Here is an 18,400-nt window from a genome sequence, read left to right as displayed (position 1 = left end):
CCGTCGGTGCGAGGGTTAAGCGTTAATCACATGGTATTTTTTTATTTTGAGGTTTTGGCTTTTCACCAGGGCCTCCTCTCAGGGGCGACACTTTCCGAAAATTATTGGTAGGGCTCTAATGTAAATTTTTGCCAATTCAAAGCGATTCTTTCCACGCAACGCCATAGGCATAATGTTAAATTTCCAAAATTATTGGTAGGGCTCGGGCCCTACCATGCCTATACAAACGACACCCATGCCTCCTCTAACATGTTAACTGCGGGAGCTGCAGCCCCCGCAGTCATCCTCCAAACTGGTCACTGAGGGGTGCCTTAGTCATTTTTTAGTCTTAGACGTTTTTGGTAGGGGTTACCTTAGTCATTGCCCGTGATCGGGCCCCCCAGTCAAAACTGCTTAGAGGAGGCACTGCTTTTCACCCTCTCCCATGGGGGAGGGGCTGCCGCCGCCCGGTGCTCCGCGCACCACGGACGCCACGCGAGCGCTGCTGGCGCGGCGGCGCGCACTGCTCGGCCCGCGCGCCGAGTATACGGTGGTGAACCGGCAGTGTCGAGCGGCCATCAGACGTGACCACGCGTCATACTATGCTGACCAGCTGCGTGAGGCAGGACCGGCGAGGATGTGGACAGTGCTGCGGCCGGTGATCGGGGCGGGGAAGAGTGCCACTGCTGCTGCGCCAGCGTGCACGCCGGAAGCGCTCAACGCGTATTATGTGAGCGTGGGCCCCACCACCGCAGCCAGCGTCCCTGCCCCGCTGCTGCGGACCCCGGTACCTGTCAGAATCCCTCGCGTACTCACATGTTCCTTACAACTTCAGTGGGTAGGGTACGTTGCGCTGTATAATATTTTTCAAAAGATGAAAAGATCGATGCTTCGACTTTTATCCTTTTGACTTTTTATTTCAGACTTTGACTTCGACTTTTCTATTTTTATACTTTTTTCATTTTTTGACTTTTTGTCTTTTGACTTTTACCCGTTTTGACTTTTTGCTTTTGACTTTTTGTCTTTTGACTTTATTCCGTTTTGACTTTTTGTCTTTTGACTTTTACTCGTTTTGACTTTTTGTCTTTTGACTTTTTACCGTTTTGACTTTTATCCTTTTGACTTTTTGCATTTTTGACTTTTTGTCTTTTGACTTTTACACGTTTTGACTTTTTGCTTTTGACTTTTTGTCTTTTGACTTTTTTCTGTTTTGACTTTTATCCTTTTGACTTTTTCATTTTTGACTTTTTGCATTTTTGACTTTTTGTCATTTGACTTTTTGCGTTTTTGACTTTTGCACATTTTGACTTTTTGCTTTTGACTTTTTGTCTTTTGACTTTTAACCGTTTTGACTTTTATCTTTTTGACTTTTATCCCGTTTGACTTTTTGCATTTGACTTTTTGTCTTTTGACTATTTGTCTTTTGACTTTATTCCTTTTGACTTTTTGTCCGGTTACCCCACCGCCCGGCCGCCGGTCCCTGGCGCCGCCGCTGTCGTCGTTTCCCGCGCTTTCTCCGGCGGGGGAGTCACGTGACCGTGACGCCACAATCACGTCATCGAGCGGAGAGTCCCGGCCAATCACACGCGACGTGCCCGTCTGACGTCACCACCGGCCGGCCCAATCACAGCGCAGCCCGCCGACGCCAGCCACCGCGTCGACCGCGCAACATGGCCGCTGCCAAAATCCGGCGAAAACACGCACGTGTGTCACCACCGAGCAACGGGCAAACCGAACACATGCAGCAGCGAAAAAAAAAAAACTAAGCACTAAGCAATTAGCAATTCGCTCCGCATCTCACCGTTCGTCCTCCGTGCCCATCCGCTCTCGCCCGCCACCGCGCGCACTAAACACTCGCGAGACGTCTCATTCCGTCGCCAGGGTGTTCTGTCGTGGTTCTGTCCTCGCCTCGCGTTACTCAGCCGTGCGACACCTGGCCCGAAAGCGGTTCGGAATGGCACACTTCTGTATTAGTCCGACACACCCGGCACGGGACTCCCCCGTGCCGGCTCCCCGTCCAGACACGTGCCCACGAGGCCAGGGCTCAGCGGCGACTGCCCACACTTCCGGCCGCCGCGCCGGCCCACGCATGCGCGTCTCCGGCCGCCGCACCGGCCTAGCCACGGGCGGTCCCAGCCGCGGTCGGAGGGGGGACGGCTCAGGATACCACAGCCTCCCTTCCGCCGGCCGCTGCGCCGCCGCGGTAGTGTAGTGGTTAGTGATGTCAATTACGGAAAATCGGAATACCGATACCAAACCAAATACCAACAAAAACCGTGTAGAAATACCGAAACCAAACCAACTTGGGAACATGAGGAAAATACCAACTTTTTGCCAGTTTCTTAGCCTCTTAAAGGAACTATCCCACCTCTAAAATGTTGTTAAAACCAGTTAAATTGTGCCCGACTTTATAGATTGGATGACCGGGAACACGGTTCTGGCATTTATTTTTCATTAAACATCTTAGGCTTCCCATATTCCAAACACAAACTTTCAAATATGTGACGTCACAGCCCAAAATTACCTCCTTCCCCAGGCCACATTACTGTCATAAAGCTGATTCTTTTTTCTCTGTAGGCACCACAACAAAGTTCAGACCAAGTTTTAGGCGATTTTTCAACGAACAAACCCATTTAAATCATAATGACTAAACGAGGTGACGTCACACTAACGGTCGCTCCATGTTGAAGATAGGGCCTTGCGCAAGGCCCATTTTCAAATGAAGGGAACGAATTTCTTCAACACCAAGAGCTGCAACCTAGTGGTTGCAACCTAGATAGATAGTGGTTTCTGAACCTCGCCGCAAACTTGGTATCTCAACTCAAACCCCATGTTAAAGGTGGGATAGTCCCTTTAAACATTCGCGAGGGTTCATGATACCAACAAAATACCAAACACATTAGGATTGAAATACCAAATACCGAGTTGGTATCGGTTTGGTATCGGTATACCAAAAAGTTGGTATCCGATTGACCTCTCTAGTAGTGGTTAGGATGCTTGCACCGTGATCCAAAGGTCGTGCGTTCGAATCTAGGCACGGATCGGACTTAAATCGAAATTGCAAGCAGAATATGTGTTTTTTCTTTAAAAATCACTTAAATTACCGCTAACCGTTCATAAAACTATCGATAACAATTGACTGAGAGCCAAAATATATACCAATGACATGCGAGCGGTCAAGGTCGCTCGCGCGGCAGCGACCCTGGCGGCCGGGTGCCGCAGCTGGGATTCAGCCAAGTTACCGATTCGCCTCCTGTGGGAGAGCCAAACCAGGGGACATACTTTTTCGATATACTGTACGAGTAGTGCTGTGGCCTCTGGCCTCTGGTGGCCGGCGGCTCACCGCTTTGGTCTGCGGAGCCTGCTGTACGAGTAGTGCTGTGCTGTGGTCTCTGGTGGCCGGCGGGCGCGGCTCACCGCTGTGGTCTCCGCGGGCCTGCTGTACGAGTAGTGCTGTGGCCTCTGGTGGCCGGCGGCTCACCGCTGTGGTCTCCGCGGGCCTGCTGTACGAGTAGTGCTGTGCTGTGGCCTGTGGTGGCCGGCGGCTGACCGCTGTGGTCTGCGGAGCCTGCTGTACGAGTAGTGCTGTGGCCTCTGGTGGCCGGCGGCTCACCGCTGTGGTCTCCGCGGGCCTGCTGTACGAGTAGTGCTGTGGTCTCTGGTGGCCGGCGGCTCACCGCTGTGGTCTCCGCGCCGGCAGGTGGAGCGCCGTCTGGTGGGCGCCGCCGGGCCGGCCTCTGAGGAGGAGGACGCCGGTGCTGATCAGCGCGGCCCGCAGCCTCTGCTGGACAGGATCCGGCGCGACCGACAGGAGCTCGAGGCCAAGATTGACAAGCTCAAGGGCTACATCAGCGCCTCCAGCGAAATGATGAACAAGCTGAAGGGGCTGCCGGTGAGTGCATCAGGGACTTGTTTTAACAAGAGATATGAGTATTAAATACATGGTGATAGCAATCACACCATAAATAATTGGGAAACCATAAAAGCTACAACAAAATCATTAGGATATGATTAAAAAAATCATCATGATTTCATGCACTGAAAACACTTTGGAAGAACGTTAAGAATGTACAGGGGTATTTAGACCCCTGTGGGGTAAAATGTTATGCCACCGTTTTTCAGAACCCCCATGGTTCTTCACGTAGACGGCTTTGCATTCTCATCAAAAGAATCCACACGATTCTTCCAAAGACTCTTATGAGGTTTAGGGTTTATAATAAGAGCGTTCTTAGCACCTAGATAAGAACCCCAAAGGGTCTGTGAATAAGTTCCTGAGGTTTATAGGGAAACCACCCTGTGTTCTGAATATCGGTTGTAGAACCCTTTCAGTTCTATTGCAATACCGCAAAATCCCCGTTCATTCGTCTATTGAACCTCCATGCATGGCTATCGACCTGCGCCGTCACATCTCCTGCGCAAACACAGTACTTGATACACCTTAAAATGTATTACCTTCCTCTTTACTCTGAGCAATCAGCCTGCAAGTCTCCAGTCAGGAACAACCAGTCCGCAACCAGCCCATGCGATCAGCCCGCAACCAGCCCGCATTCAGCCTGCGATCAGCCCGCAATCAGCCTGCAGGAACGCTTTCCATTCGGCCGTGTCACTTGCCTTACACATCCAAGCCAAAGAACTCCAGAGCCAAATATGAACACATTTTTAGCTTAAGCAAGTGGATGTTTTCCCAAACACAGTATGCATGCGCTATCGCCCATGTCAGCACTCAGCAGCCGGGTGGCGATATCGCATTCTCCCAAATCACATACAGTTTCTCCTTCCACTACCAGCTTCAAGCCAGCGTTTTCGACGATGTCGACGTCTCCGCGCGCCAGGACGCTCTCCTCAGACTCCAGGGCCTCAATCAGAGCGGAGATGGCCTCGTCCCCTAGAATGAAGAGTCGGGCAGATGCGTTATTCAACAGGCAGGGAGTAAAGAAACTTAGATTGACTTCAGAGACCATGAGCCTACTCCAAAAATAAAATAATGCACTTGACATATAAAGTGGAGCTAGATAAAATATTGCACTAATCAGCACGAACATATGTTTATTAAAATCAGCCAAATTTATACCTAAATCAATCGACCCCAAAATGGCAAGCTGATTCTATTCCTGATTTATCTTCATTTTGAAGATTTGTCTAAATACCACATGCATAATTTAAGCTATGGGGCATTTATACAACATATAAATACTTACTGCATTGATTGGTCTTGCATATGAATTGTCTTCATCCAATGCATTCATCCATGCATTTGAAGAGCGTTGTGATATTGCTTATTATTGTCAATCACAAGTAATATATATATAATACACAACACTTGACTAGCCAAAAATTAACTTTATTTCAGTTCTTCAATATTTGATTACTTGCCATTCACCCAATCTTGCACCAGCCGCTCGTCACTGCACAAAGCGCGATCCAACGCGATCGAAAAATGGCGATCGCTTCCGGTGGACGCTAGAACGTGGTACCGCGGGCCTGGTCTTGATGAAAGCCATTACACTGATTAAACCACAACCCCTTCTTCTTAAACCCGATGCTAGATCGTGCAAAACCTTCAAAGGGTTTATCTTTCGCGCGCTTGTTGTGACGTAATATCACGTGACTAGGGAGAACGAAGAAGAACCGGTGTTGGTCGAGTTGAAGCCCCCTGGGGCCACTAAGACTGCACGCGAAGAATCAGCACGTGTCTTCGGTCTATGTGGAACACTGTGTGTGTTCTTCATGAACCAGACGTTCTGCTTCGCCTCTAAGCCAGTTTACCCTAATACCCAAAAAACCTAAGTGTGGAATATTTTAAGATGCTTTTGCATAACGTTCTTTCAACTTGTTTTCAGTGTAGCATGAAAAAGGCAATTAGTTTGTTTTTTTGGTATAAGCGTTGCGGTATTATTGCTTGCAAATAAAATCTTCGCCGGACTATTACTTTTCTGCATACAGGGGCGCGCATATACTAGACTAGGACGATATTTAGTAGTTTCTATTTTAAACCATGCAGCTCAAGGGTTCGTAAAAGATCGGCCTTTTGTATGGTACGGCCCTCCAGGTAGCGAGTTAAAGGGACCCTCCCACCTTCAAAAAAGTTAATGAATTGGCATGAAAGTGATGTCGCTCGGTTCAGAAAGAGCAAAAACGAATATCTACCAAATTTCCCCGAAAAATATTCACCGCTTTTCAAGATATTAGACTTTTACTTTTGTTTACTTTTTGGGACCTCCGCTGTTCCTAGCGACTTCATTTTGGAAGTGCGCCGTTTGCGGCAGATGCTGCGCGCAAATAGCATATATCCACCACTGCTTCACAAAGATGTTAGTATAAGGTTTTAAAATCGTTAGATCACCGCTGACGTCACAAATTCTAAGGGGGCATCCCAATGCATTATCCCCTTAGAATCCGAAAACTGCAAGTTTGAAATTACGTATGCCCGCTGGCGCCTGACTATGGCGGCCGCGGCACGCGACGCTCCGTGTTTTTCTGTTTTTTTTTTTTGCGTTTTGGCCGGGTGCTGAGCGCTGAACGAGTGCAGAGGCCGAGTGAGAGACTGTTTTAACCGAGTGAAGTGACTTTTACCCATCGATCATTAGTAATTTAGCCATATCAATGTTTGTTTACATTGTCGCCCGGCACTGGATATGGGCCGCGAACCCTGGCCGACCGCGCCACATTCTACCGGTCTGGGAAGAGGTGGAAAGACTGACCACCAATCAGTGCGGCACAACATCCTTCACCGCATTCTACCGAACCTAGTCTGTGGTCAAGGCCTCTGGCTGGCTGGGGCCGCAGCGCCCGATCAGGGGCGATGCCAGACCGTGGGCCTGGGGTGCGGCCGGGCCGGGGAGAGCAGCCGCCGTTCGCCGCCGTCCTGAGATCGCCGGTGGGCGGCGAGCTGGCCGCCGCCGCGGAGCCCGAGCGGTCAGGTCATGACCTTGACCTGAGGTCAAATTTTTGGCAGCTTCCAAAATCCGTTGGCAGTTTCCAAAATTGTTTAAATGGACTAAATTTGACCTTTGATGACCTCTGGCGACCTGACCTTTGACCTAACCTGAAAACTAAATTAAGTGTTTACGTCATTATTTTGACGCTCTTTCGATTGCCGCATACCGCGTGTCGCTACGTGGCCCAGGAGCGAAGTTAGAGTGGTCGCGTGAAAACGCCCCCCCCCCCCCCAGCATGACAAGGAAAACACAGGTAACCAGCACGGCGCGGTTTAACTAAATGGAGAGGTCCCAAAATTGACCTGTCCCTCAATGTAGATATTTTATCTGGGGATTACGCAAAATGTTCGGTGAGATCAGCAGGTATCTATGGCGCTTATTCAAAGTCGATCATGCACACTCACATCATCAAAGGTCGTCCTCTATACTACGTCGGCCAAGGACATCCTTTACCTTAGTGCCACTATATGATACGGGATAGTCTCACACCTCATCCATCTGGCACTCATGCAGTCACCCATGTCCACAAGTAGGGGCTGCGCGCACTATAGACATCGAATTTAAGGTGATTTGTGGAGAAAAAAAAAATCCAGAGCGTATGTGTAAGCGTTCGGTCACTTCTGACTGCAGTCGCTGCTAGTATGACGATCAGTTGGGATCTTATGGTGGATCTTATGGTCTGAAATGTTCAAGTCTTTCCTGGATTCCAATTTCGGCAATAAGTCGCAGCGTGAATCCTTCATACTACGTGCGGTCTTAGATTCTAAGCATGGCCACTCCGGTCGACCACAGGCTGCAGCCCACAGGTCACTTTGGATCAGTGAGTGAACCTGTATAATTTTTTTTTGCAAAGAATAAAAAATGTGTTCATCGATCAATGTATGTTTTACCGTTTCAAATTCACACGATGCGTTTTTTTTAGAATAAAATGTCCGTAGCCTGAGCTAGTTTCCTATACCGTGCTAAATATTCATCAAGATCAAGGTTTTTTGATAAAACAACACCGGGCTGAAAATTGCATTAATTGGATTTTATGAAAAATCAGCGAAACCTAGTTTTTATACTCGCATTTCGCAGCACCTAGTAAATCATGCATGAACATGACGTTTGACATTTTAGACTGACGCCCTGTCGCGAGCTGACAATGGCTTTCTCTTTCTTTCTCAAGGGAAAAAGTCGCCCCCTCGAGCACCATGCCCCCCCCCCTTTCGCTGACTTCTGGATACGCCACTGTCCCTGCCAATGCAAAGAGAAGAAAAGAAACGAACTGCCCAATTTACTCGATCGCTGCATGCTGGCCCTGGTGGCGCCAAGTCGGTTAAGGCGTCGACCCGCGGTGCGGGCGGTGCCGGATTTCTGGTTCGATTCCCGGTTCCGCCCGTTCCGCGGGCGTCGTCCCCGGCTGTGTCAGCAGGTGTGGGGTAGGCTCCCACTTCAGCCGTAGCCTGGGGGTGGGGAAAACAAGGACCGGGAGGAGGAGGAGCCCTCCTGTAATTGGGAGCCAGTAGCCCGTTGGAGGGAGGTCTGAATAAAAAAAATGCTGTATCAATTGGCCGGTTACCCTACCACATCAAGCAATTGGATAGGCTCATCTAACAGTACGTTCATGTGTTAACCCTCGCCCATGTAGGGGGGGGGGGGTTGGTGCAACCCCCCCCCCCCTGAGGTTTTTCTTAGCTACACGCCGAACCGTTTCAGATAGCCTACTCAAATTTTCAGTACCCTTTGGGGCATCCTTTGCGCAACTTTTGGTAATTTTTTTTGTCAAGGTCATGTCAGGTCACGGAGTTATGACGTCATAAAGGGAACAACCTCCGGCCAGATTTACGCTAAATTGGAGATTGCTTCACATTGGTATAAATGCCGACTGACCTGACACACTGATGGATTGTTTTAGAATCATAACTGGCTGATTTGACATTGGCACAATGTCCGTTGACCTTTTCAAGGTTACTAAAGGTCAAGGTCAGGTCAGTGACCTCGGTTGACCTGTAATGACTTCTTGCACTTGTATGCCTTTTCGGGGTATTTTGATGCCCTGAATTCGAATTTGCTATCCATTTCAGGCATCGTCGGTTGTTTCTTGTAGTTCATTTTGGGTCAGGGTCAGGTCAGTGACGTCACACGCCTGACGTTACCCAATGCACAAATGACCTTGCAGACTTCCGATGCTCCCAACGCATCATTTTTAGAGTTATGACATCGAAATACACACCAAACGATAGAGAATTGATCAAGGATCACGATAGTGAAGGTTTCAAGTCGATATCCCTTACCGTTTTGCCGCAATCGGCGCGGAAATCTGAAAAAGTTAGATTTTTCCGAAAATTTGACCTTTGACCGGTCATAAGTAGGTCAAATGTTGACCTAGGACCAAAAAATATACCACCAATCGCGAGATCTCTTTGAGAGCAATCCGTTGGTCCTTTCCGCTAAGCTCTACAACGCTCCTTTTTCAAACGCCAGGGGGGGGGGTCGCACCAACCCCCCTGCATGGGCGAAGGTGGCAAAACACCGTTTACGGGCGAGGGTTAAGTAACCTTCAATGGTGTTTTTGGTCAACCAAGGTAGACAATAGACATATGCTGATTGTCGACTGAGTCAGTGACTGATGAAGTACATTTTAAGCACATATTCATCAGAATAACTAGTTTGGTCACTAGCTAAAGGGTCATTATGTTACACTACGAACATGTAAATATTGCTTGCTGCTAAAAGTACCTACCATGAACCCACTGCACTTTTATGACCACGACCGATTCACCGGTGTTGCTTATGTCGAACGTTCGATGCACTTCGGTTAGATGGCGGTAAGTCTTCCCGGGTGGATTGCATCACCCACTACCCAGCCCCCAGCCCCCTCCAAAGTCATATGGTAGCATGGGCGTGACTTTTCCTACTAGCCCATAGGGTTGCGTGTTAAAATGCGACTTTTCGCACTCGGTTTTCAAGGTCTCGGTCTCGTAGTGTGACCTTTTCAAGGTTACTAAAGGTCAAGGTCAAGACAAAGTATGTTAAAAGATAGCTACAACGTTTTTATTTCCATTTTTGGGATGAAAAGTTCAAGCCCGTCCAACCGTATTCGAGATATTCGTCCATATATGACCCCATGTTTTTGATACGTCGGAAGGTCCCGTGTTCGAGTCTCGGCCAGACCAAAACTTTTATCGTTAATGTGCGGCAAACCATGACTGCAAAGTAAAGTAGGGGTGAGCGCGCTGGTGATGGGAGAGTTGTAAGTTGGCATACCTGACCTTTGATTCAAGCCGGATTTTGCGGCAGCCGGCACCAACTTCATTTTCAGGTCAGGTCAGGTCACTGACCTATGACGTCTTAAGTGAACCTCTGCGCGGTCACGAAAACGTCGTAACATTGCAGCTCCAGCAATGCAAGGAGATCTATCACAGGTAGATGAAACTTATAGAACTTATCAAACTCCTTAATTCTCAAAAGTCGGATTTCTCCTAAGGGTCACCTAACGTCAGGTCGGTCAGGTGATCTGGCCATTGTAAGCCAATGAGGGAATATGGAGACAGTTACTTAGGTGCTGACAGTGATCTTAGACGGAAAAGACACAAAATGACTCAGAAAGACCTGCCCAATTGAAAAATGTGCAACTTGAACTCATCATGAGGTCATGACCTGACCTGACCTTGAACGGAGGTCAACATCCTTAATTGAACTCACCCATGCAAAAAGCATATCATTCGACGTGGCTGAGCATGGCGAACACGATGGTGTCAAAATTGAAGCTCTGCTACTACTTTGGGCAACCGCCGACCAATACACCTACTCGTATGCTAATGCTTTTATTATCTATAGACGATAAACACTGAACATTCTCATATATGCAATTTGCAAACATGCCACGCTGGGTTTCAGAGTAAGTGGTTCCCATTCGTCTCGTGCATGTTACATGTTCCACGCATCACATTACTGCTCGTTTGTAAATAGGCTTTGGCTCGTTTCAAATTTGGCATTGATAGATGTCACGGACACGGTGTTACACTTAACATTGTCCACAAGATATCACGTATCAATATCAGTAACATTCAGCTCATCCTCAACACATATGAGACGGAGAACACTACGGTAACCCTCTCAAAGAAGCTTTGACAGTGGTAGGCAATGAGGCATAGCTGCAGCCTGCAAGCAGGATCTTCGATCTAAGAACACATCAAGATGAAATTACATGCATCACACTTGCAATAAAAACAAACTCAAGTGATAAGTATCTTTAAAAAATCAGGATGAAAGAACATGTACCGACCTGAAAACATAAAAATCATTATCAGAGGAATAATGCATGGTTATTTAAGTGACCTGTTAATCTTAGGGTAGTTGGTTGTTAAGGAGATTGTATACTACCTATATGGTCGAGAGATATTACCTTCAGAAGGGTTTCCCTTCGTGGACTTTCGTGGTTTCCCTCCCTTCCCACCGGACACGATTTGGTAGCCGAGATCTGTGACGTCAGCTGGGCGTGAAGTTTTCCCTTCACCATAGGCTTTACACACAAACTGGCCAAAGTTCAGGCCTGAGTAGCCCAGCCTGAAGGGCAACAAATGATTAAATTTTGCCCTTATTAGATTCATTGCTTCATTTTATAACTGAAAACGTCCGTTATTAGGCCTCTATGGAGGTACAAAGTACTCAAAATCGGAGTTCAAGAAGATGCTGTCAGAGCACAATCTGGTAACATCTTGTGAATTCTTTTCAACAGATTATATATAATTTAGGGATATATTTACACGATTTCTGCCTAAAACATCATGAATAATACACCGCTTACATTGATTACTTCTGATTGAGTCATAACATTGCAAAACGCAAAGTTTATCATTTCAGTCACGTGACCAAAGGTATGGCAGGGGGTTGGGACAAACACTGGAAGGATTTCAAGTTTTGTAATTAAATTATAAAAGTTTAAATTGAATTTTTTCATTTTTTGCTTATGAAATACAAATTTTCTATGTAGAATATTTTCCTTATAGGCGAAATTCTCCATATAAGAAATGTCAGTGACGTCACCAGGGTCGTCACGTGACGTCATTGAAAAACAGGTACCTGTCATGCATCAACTCGTAAGGGTGTATAAGTACTTAAATGTGGTTTTCTGACTCCTTATTTTTTAAAGGTAGATTTACCTTTTGTGAGTAATTTTAACAGGGGGCGTGGCCTAGGTCGCGCATGCGCAGAAGGGTGTTCCTCTCCACCAATCATCGTTCCGCGTTTTGTGTTTGGCGCGCACGCTTTCAGTATGAGCCAGTTTGAACCGCCGTTGCCGGCGTGGTGGGTGTGTGAAGAGGCTGGGAGCCGCGCGGCGAGTGCTGTTAGCGTTTCACGCGGTTTATTGTGGAAGTGAGCTACGTGACTTTCTTTCCCGGGCGAGTGTGGTGGTGGATCGTGTTGTGCAGGGGCACCAAGCGTTCAAATCAACAAGAAACAGCACCGGGCTGGGATGTCAAGAAACGCGGTCAAGGAACAGCACTGGGATCCAGAGGCCAGGCCAGATCCTGGCTGACTGCAACGCTGAGTGTCGGCCAGCGTCAGGACAACCTGAACCGGCCGACAAACATGGGGATCGACGACCGAACAAGCTAACTGCCAGGGCCGTCGGATATCGCGCATTGCGCCATAAAAGTGGAGTGTCGTAAGCCAGTCCCACGCACAAGGGGGAAAAGCTCAAATTATTGAGCGCTCAAAAAATTGAGCGGGCCCCATTATGAAGGAATAGGCGAAACGATGGTATTTTAAAATGCCTTTAGCGTCACACTACGGCAAATATCGCATCCAAATAAGGTATCAATGGCAAGAGAGAGCAACAAGGTTTCTTCTCGAACACTCGCCGTGATAATTTATATCGGTGTTTTTGGAAAGAAAATGCCCTAAAGACGCTCAACTTTTTGAGCGCCACTTGTCGTTCGGGACCGCGATACTCAATAAATTGAGCGCCACGACAGACGACAGTCAGCTGGCGCTCAAAAAATTGAGTGCCGGCCAGCATCTACACTCAATTTTTTGAGCGTTCTCCGTGACAGGTGAAGCCGGTACTGGCTGCCATTCTTGATGTTATGTTCGTTGAAATACGTTAAACTGAGTTGAAACAGAAATGCAGGAAGTTGAATGCTACGTGGTACCTAAACTTTTCACAAACCCATGGCATCATGTCACATTTTCCGCTAGTAGTTTTATCGGTCGCCTTTCGGATTCGGCACACCTCAAATAATTATACAGGGCTTGAATAATCCGTATGAATACTGTATTGATATTCTCTGACTGTACTGGGAGAAGGGAATACGTGAAAACAGAAAGATATCCACCCACGCTTGAATATTGGAGAATTATAGCAGGAAAAACTGTATTGCCATGGTTACAACTTACAAGGCCATCGGCCGCAAACAAACAAAAATACTATGCAATGTGGGTTAGATTCACAAACATCATCAACTGTGGAACACAGAGACGAGCAAAACAACATCACATTATCGCATGCCAGCCCGACCACATTGGAACCGGGTGACCTGCGACCGGAACCTGCGTCTTGCCAGCATACATCACAAAAGCAGGAGGCAGTGTCGTACTGTTTTGATCCAAAATATGCCATGTAACAAATGATATAAACGACCTAAGCTCGGACTAAGCTAATCATTATCAAATCCTTAACATGTAAAGGACGAATGGAAACATCGAGTCTCAGACCAGCAGTAGCAACCATTACAGTAGCAACATCACAAAGAACACGCGGCATTATCAGACAGCCGTTTTGTTATCGGGCTACAGGCGGCGACGGCGTGGTTGCAGAATGCAGACCAGCTGCGAGGTAGCGGCGTGCGGGCAAAAGGCGCGGGCACACCTCCATGTGGCCGTGCGGACAGTGCGCGGTCGGCGTCGCATAGTGGGCGGCATCGGGCTGTCCCGGGGCCGTCGAAGCCGCACAGGTTGTCGGCGCATGTGGGCGCGCGCGGTCACCACGGCCAGCTGCTCACCGCCAGCACAGACTGCGCAGCGTCGCCGCTCCGCCGGCCAGAACACGCAGACAACCCTTCTTGCAGTCGCACAACACGTCGCCAAACTCATTCACCTGCTCCACCATGTTGTTGATGTCACCGAGTAGTTCAAGTTGTGGCTCGTGCCGTCGAGCATGACCTGCCCGATCGGACACGGGTCAGCGGCTTCTGCTCCAGCGAAGTCTTCATCTTGGTGATGTCTTGCTGATCTCCACAAAGGCTGAGCAGATGACCTTACCCACAGGGACGGCCGACGTCCTCGCCAGCGACCGCTTGGTTGTGCAGACCTGCCAGAAAAAGAAAAGCTGTTTGGTGATCTCAAACGATTTTTTCTTTATGCAGTGGAACAAAATGGAAAATATGTCATACAACAGGAACTAAAAAAAGATGCAGCCTAGGTCGTCTAAGAAATGGGTGCAACATTGATAAAATTCTTCATTAAATGAATTCTGCAAATGCTTTTGATAAAATGTGTGGTGATTATAAGGAGACCACTTAACTATAAAATTGCTCAGGATTCCTTATCTGGACCTGTCAAAAAATCCTGACTGCACACCAACAATGAGCATTAAATCCAAAACCTCTACCAGGTACCTAGGGATAATTAAATTATGATTCAGGAAAATATTTCACATCATACAAATAAAAACCTTTACTATATTGAAACTGAAAATGTGATGCCGATCCAGTGACCTAAGGGTCTCAAAGTATAATAATGAATTAATCTATTATAAATTTGGTAGTGACTGTCGACTGGCGTCTGGCGGCCTAGACCTTGAGGTTCCTTTTCCGTTGACTCTGATCCTCCAGATGGAAATGATATAAAGGATCATTTTTATCTTATTTCATATGAGCCAGTCAGCAAAGTGGCTATCCTGTTTCAGCATTCATACACACAATAGTTGACTGTCAGTCTCTCATGCTGTCAGTGTTGTGAAGCAACGAAGGAGTTGAGTTTTGTTGATTATAAATTGTGATGTTATGTAAAGGACTGGAAAATGAATCTGAAAACTATGGAAACATATTGGCAGAGTATTGTCATTTACTATCAGGACATATGGATAGAGAATACATTCAAATTAATAAGAAATGCCAAATATCAAGGTACTCAATCACTGATAGGAGTGGACTATCATATGTTTTAATGTCAATTATATGAAAGTTAAGACTGAAACTACCTTTTACCTCATCATACCTAATGAAAAATTGTGTGAAGAAAACATTCACAGCCTCTTTGAAGCACTTAGACCACTAAAAAACAAAAATTTTCACGTAAATATGTTGTGTCTCCTTCCTTCAAAACATCATATCGGATGGCGCCACTTTCGTCGACAGTTACTTATCTGCACGCAAATCGAGGAAAACGTGAATTGATTGACGTTTACGTGTTTCCAAATTTAAAATCACAGCATATTCAAACTTTTCAGTGTACCTTTTAACATCTAAATATAACTAAAACGATAAAAACTTACCTTCAACACGAGGACGACGACAACCACGCGACCGGAGACGTCGCGACGAAATAAACAAACGGCGCCGCCAAATGAAAAATATTCTCCGATATGAGTAATGTGAAATTGAGTCGCAATCATTTTGGGTAGTATGAAAAATGCTCTTTCCAACAGAACCCTAGTAAAAAACGTGAATGGACAAAAAATAACTTTTATTTTGACATAAATATTGGCCTGTTTTTAAGTCATCCTGGTATGCCGTAAGATTTCGACCTATAAATTGGTGTTCCCCCAATCATTGAAGCTTGAGCAGTGAAAAATATGAAAGCCTAATCTGTTTTGCATCATTAGTGATTCTCCTAGGGTGTTGCCATTTCTCCCTAGGTGTTGCGAGTTGCTTTTGCAAAACGTGTTCCTGAAACGGCTCAATTTTTTGAGCCCTCAGCATTACGCCTATGGGAGCCTCTGACGTCACACGCTCAATATTTTGAGCGCTCAATAATTTGAGCTTTTCCCCCTTGTGCGTGGGACTGAAGCGGTGTTACAGGTACGAATGGGAGTATAGACCTTGCATTACGGGACGGGGCAATGCTCACCGGTCGGTTGACCGCCAGCTGACGACAGCCGTAGGCGGGAAGGGACTGCGTCCACATCGTGCGAAAAATCTGATCATTTGTTTGTCATGACAAGTTTCCTAATTAAATCGATGATCTTCATCCGGTTCTGTCCATCTCGTTGGAACCCAATAAACAAGCGAACTCTGTTTTACATATCATTGTTATATTCTATTTATAGCAAACTGCGACAAGTGCAGCACAAATAAAGCATGGTGTTAAAGTACCTTATAACTTTCGGATAAGTTTAAGGCTTTAAAGGTAACAATACCAAAGAATCACTGGTACGTATACGTGTGAGCCGGTTATGTGACACAAACAAATTCGGTACGTATGCGTGTGAGAAGGTCATGTGACACAAATAAATTCGGTATTTTGACGCAAAAAGGTTGAGCTACCTGTTTTCTCGGCGTAGGATAACCCGTAAATGTAGTACCGATTTGGTACTCCAAAAATACCCGGATTTTGTGGCTAGCAATACCCTAGAATCACTGGTATTTGTACGTAATAATAGTTCATGCGAAACAATGAAGGGTATTGATACTCGTTTTCTGGAGGTAGGATAACCCGTAAAACTAGTACCGATTTGGTACTCGTGAAAAACCCGGATTTTTTAGGTAAAGATAGCTAAGAATAGCTGGTATGTATATACAATAAAGCAGGTCATGTGATACAATCAGTTTAGGTAGTCTAACACTGACTGAGTAGATATAAACGTTTTCTCGGCGTTAAAGGACCCGTAAATATAGTACCGATTTGGTACTCGTGAAATACCCATATTTTTAGGGTAAATATTTCTCTGAGTGTAGGTATCTTGGTGCACACCCTGAAAGTCACAGCTTCACACAAGCTGGTGCCTATGCTGAAAGCTAGGCTTCCTTCCCGCTCAGATTTAGACAGTTGATGGCACCTTTGGTTGGCTTTGTTCGAGGAAGCTTTGTTCATTTTGCCAGTGTCGGTACTGGTAGGGTAGCCTGGCTATATGGTAGGAATCTTGAGCCAGCTGCACAGCATACATGTAGTAGTGCACGTCTTGTCCTTAAAAAGCATCAGAGATATGGCTAAGTAAGTCAATTTCATGTGTGAGTGAAGTGGAATATCAAGAACAGCAACAACAAGAACAAAGGAAAAGTAAAAATTGACCTAAAAGCTATCTTCCATGTTTAGTTTCAATCAACTAAATCTCACATTATTTCCTTTAAACTATAATTACCAGGATAATGCATAATTATCACAACAAATGCTACTTTTTACTTACTATCCAGTAGTCACTCTCATGGATACAGGATGCATTTGTTTTTATTTCATTATCACACCCCACTGAACTCTATAATGTCAGGTGTTGTCCATCTGAACTGCACAGTCACGTGACCCATTTGACCTTCGGATCCAATTCTGGTAGTCAATTCTGGCGCTTTTGTTACCATAGCGAAAAATGTAGCCCCGTGTTCACAGTTTTCCTGACGACGAAGATTCTGCGTAATCTGGCCATCGAGAACCGCGGCCAAGCCCCGCTGATCTTGAACGTGATTGGTCGGACGGCGCATAGAATCTTCGTCGTCCGGGAGACTGCGAACACGGGGTAAACCAAGAGGTAAACAATCTGTGCGTGGAATGGGGATTGGGAGTGGTGAATGTGTAAGGGCGATGATATGCCGATTCGTCGATTTTTATTTATACTATTATCCTTATTATATATTCTGATCATTTTGTTTATGTTCAGGAGTTTTTTCTGTTGATTTAACATAAAAAACGGTGTGTTTTACTGTCAATGCCAAGTGCCATGTTGATATTGAAATTGGGTTACAATTCAACATTCACCGGTTTTTCTATGGCCTGTTGTGCATCATATTATTGGTAATGTGAACATGGTACTCCATACACTGCTTCTTTTGGGTATATTTTAATGTTTGACCTGATTTTACTTCATTTCACCTTATATGTTCTTGCAGGAACAGTTATCACACCATTATTGTGCAAAAATAAGGGTGGTGTTTCGCGGAACTCTGCCAGCCATTTTTGGCTTACATAAAGACATCAACAAGCCTATACCTCCGACACTACCAGAGGTTGACGCTAGCTCACGGAATGCGCTGGCAGCGGCTGGCAGCGCGCCGGTGAAACACAGCCAGGGGTTTCTTCTGTAACGTCATTGTTGTCTAGGTAGATGGGTCTTCATCAATTGTTAACAGCTACAAAAATTGGAATGAAAAATGTTGAGGTATTATGAGCATCAGCTAAACAGGAAAGAGAATTTGGCTACAGCCCATCTTGCAACGCCTCAATGAAATTTCACGAGAAACTTAAATTAAGGGAGCAGCTACATAACTGAGATAATGTCGATAAATCCTTGTGTGTTTACCTACATAACTGGGGTAAATCCACAAGGCATCTTGAATTCAAACTAT

General features: G+C 46.2%; 1 protein-coding gene across 1 annotated transcript in view; it reads left to right on the top strand.

Annotated features, from left to right (window-relative positions):
• Positions 1–18,400, top strand: part of LOC122383834 — a gene marked incomplete at its 3' end in the record, with an annotated part of 232,149 nt that overhangs the window by 61,837 nt on the left and 151,912 nt on the right. The window contains exon 3 of the mRNA XM_043370633.1: positions 3,680–3,871. Coding sequence (XP_043226568.1) covers positions 3,680–3,871 — 192 coding nt within the window. The remainder of the gene's footprint in view (positions 1–3,679; positions 3,872–18,400) is intronic.

This window comes from Amphibalanus amphitrite, unplaced genomic scaffold, assembly GCF_019059575.1.
Source record: "Amphibalanus amphitrite isolate SeventyFive unplaced genomic scaffold, NRLGWU_Aamphi_draft 000013F_arrow, whole genome shotgun sequence".
In the NCBI taxonomy this organism is placed as follows: Eukaryota; Metazoa; Arthropoda; class Thecostraca; order Balanomorpha; family Balanidae; genus Amphibalanus; species Amphibalanus amphitrite.
Note: the sequence above shows the minus strand (reverse complement) of the source record. Positions and strands in the feature narration are given on the sequence as shown.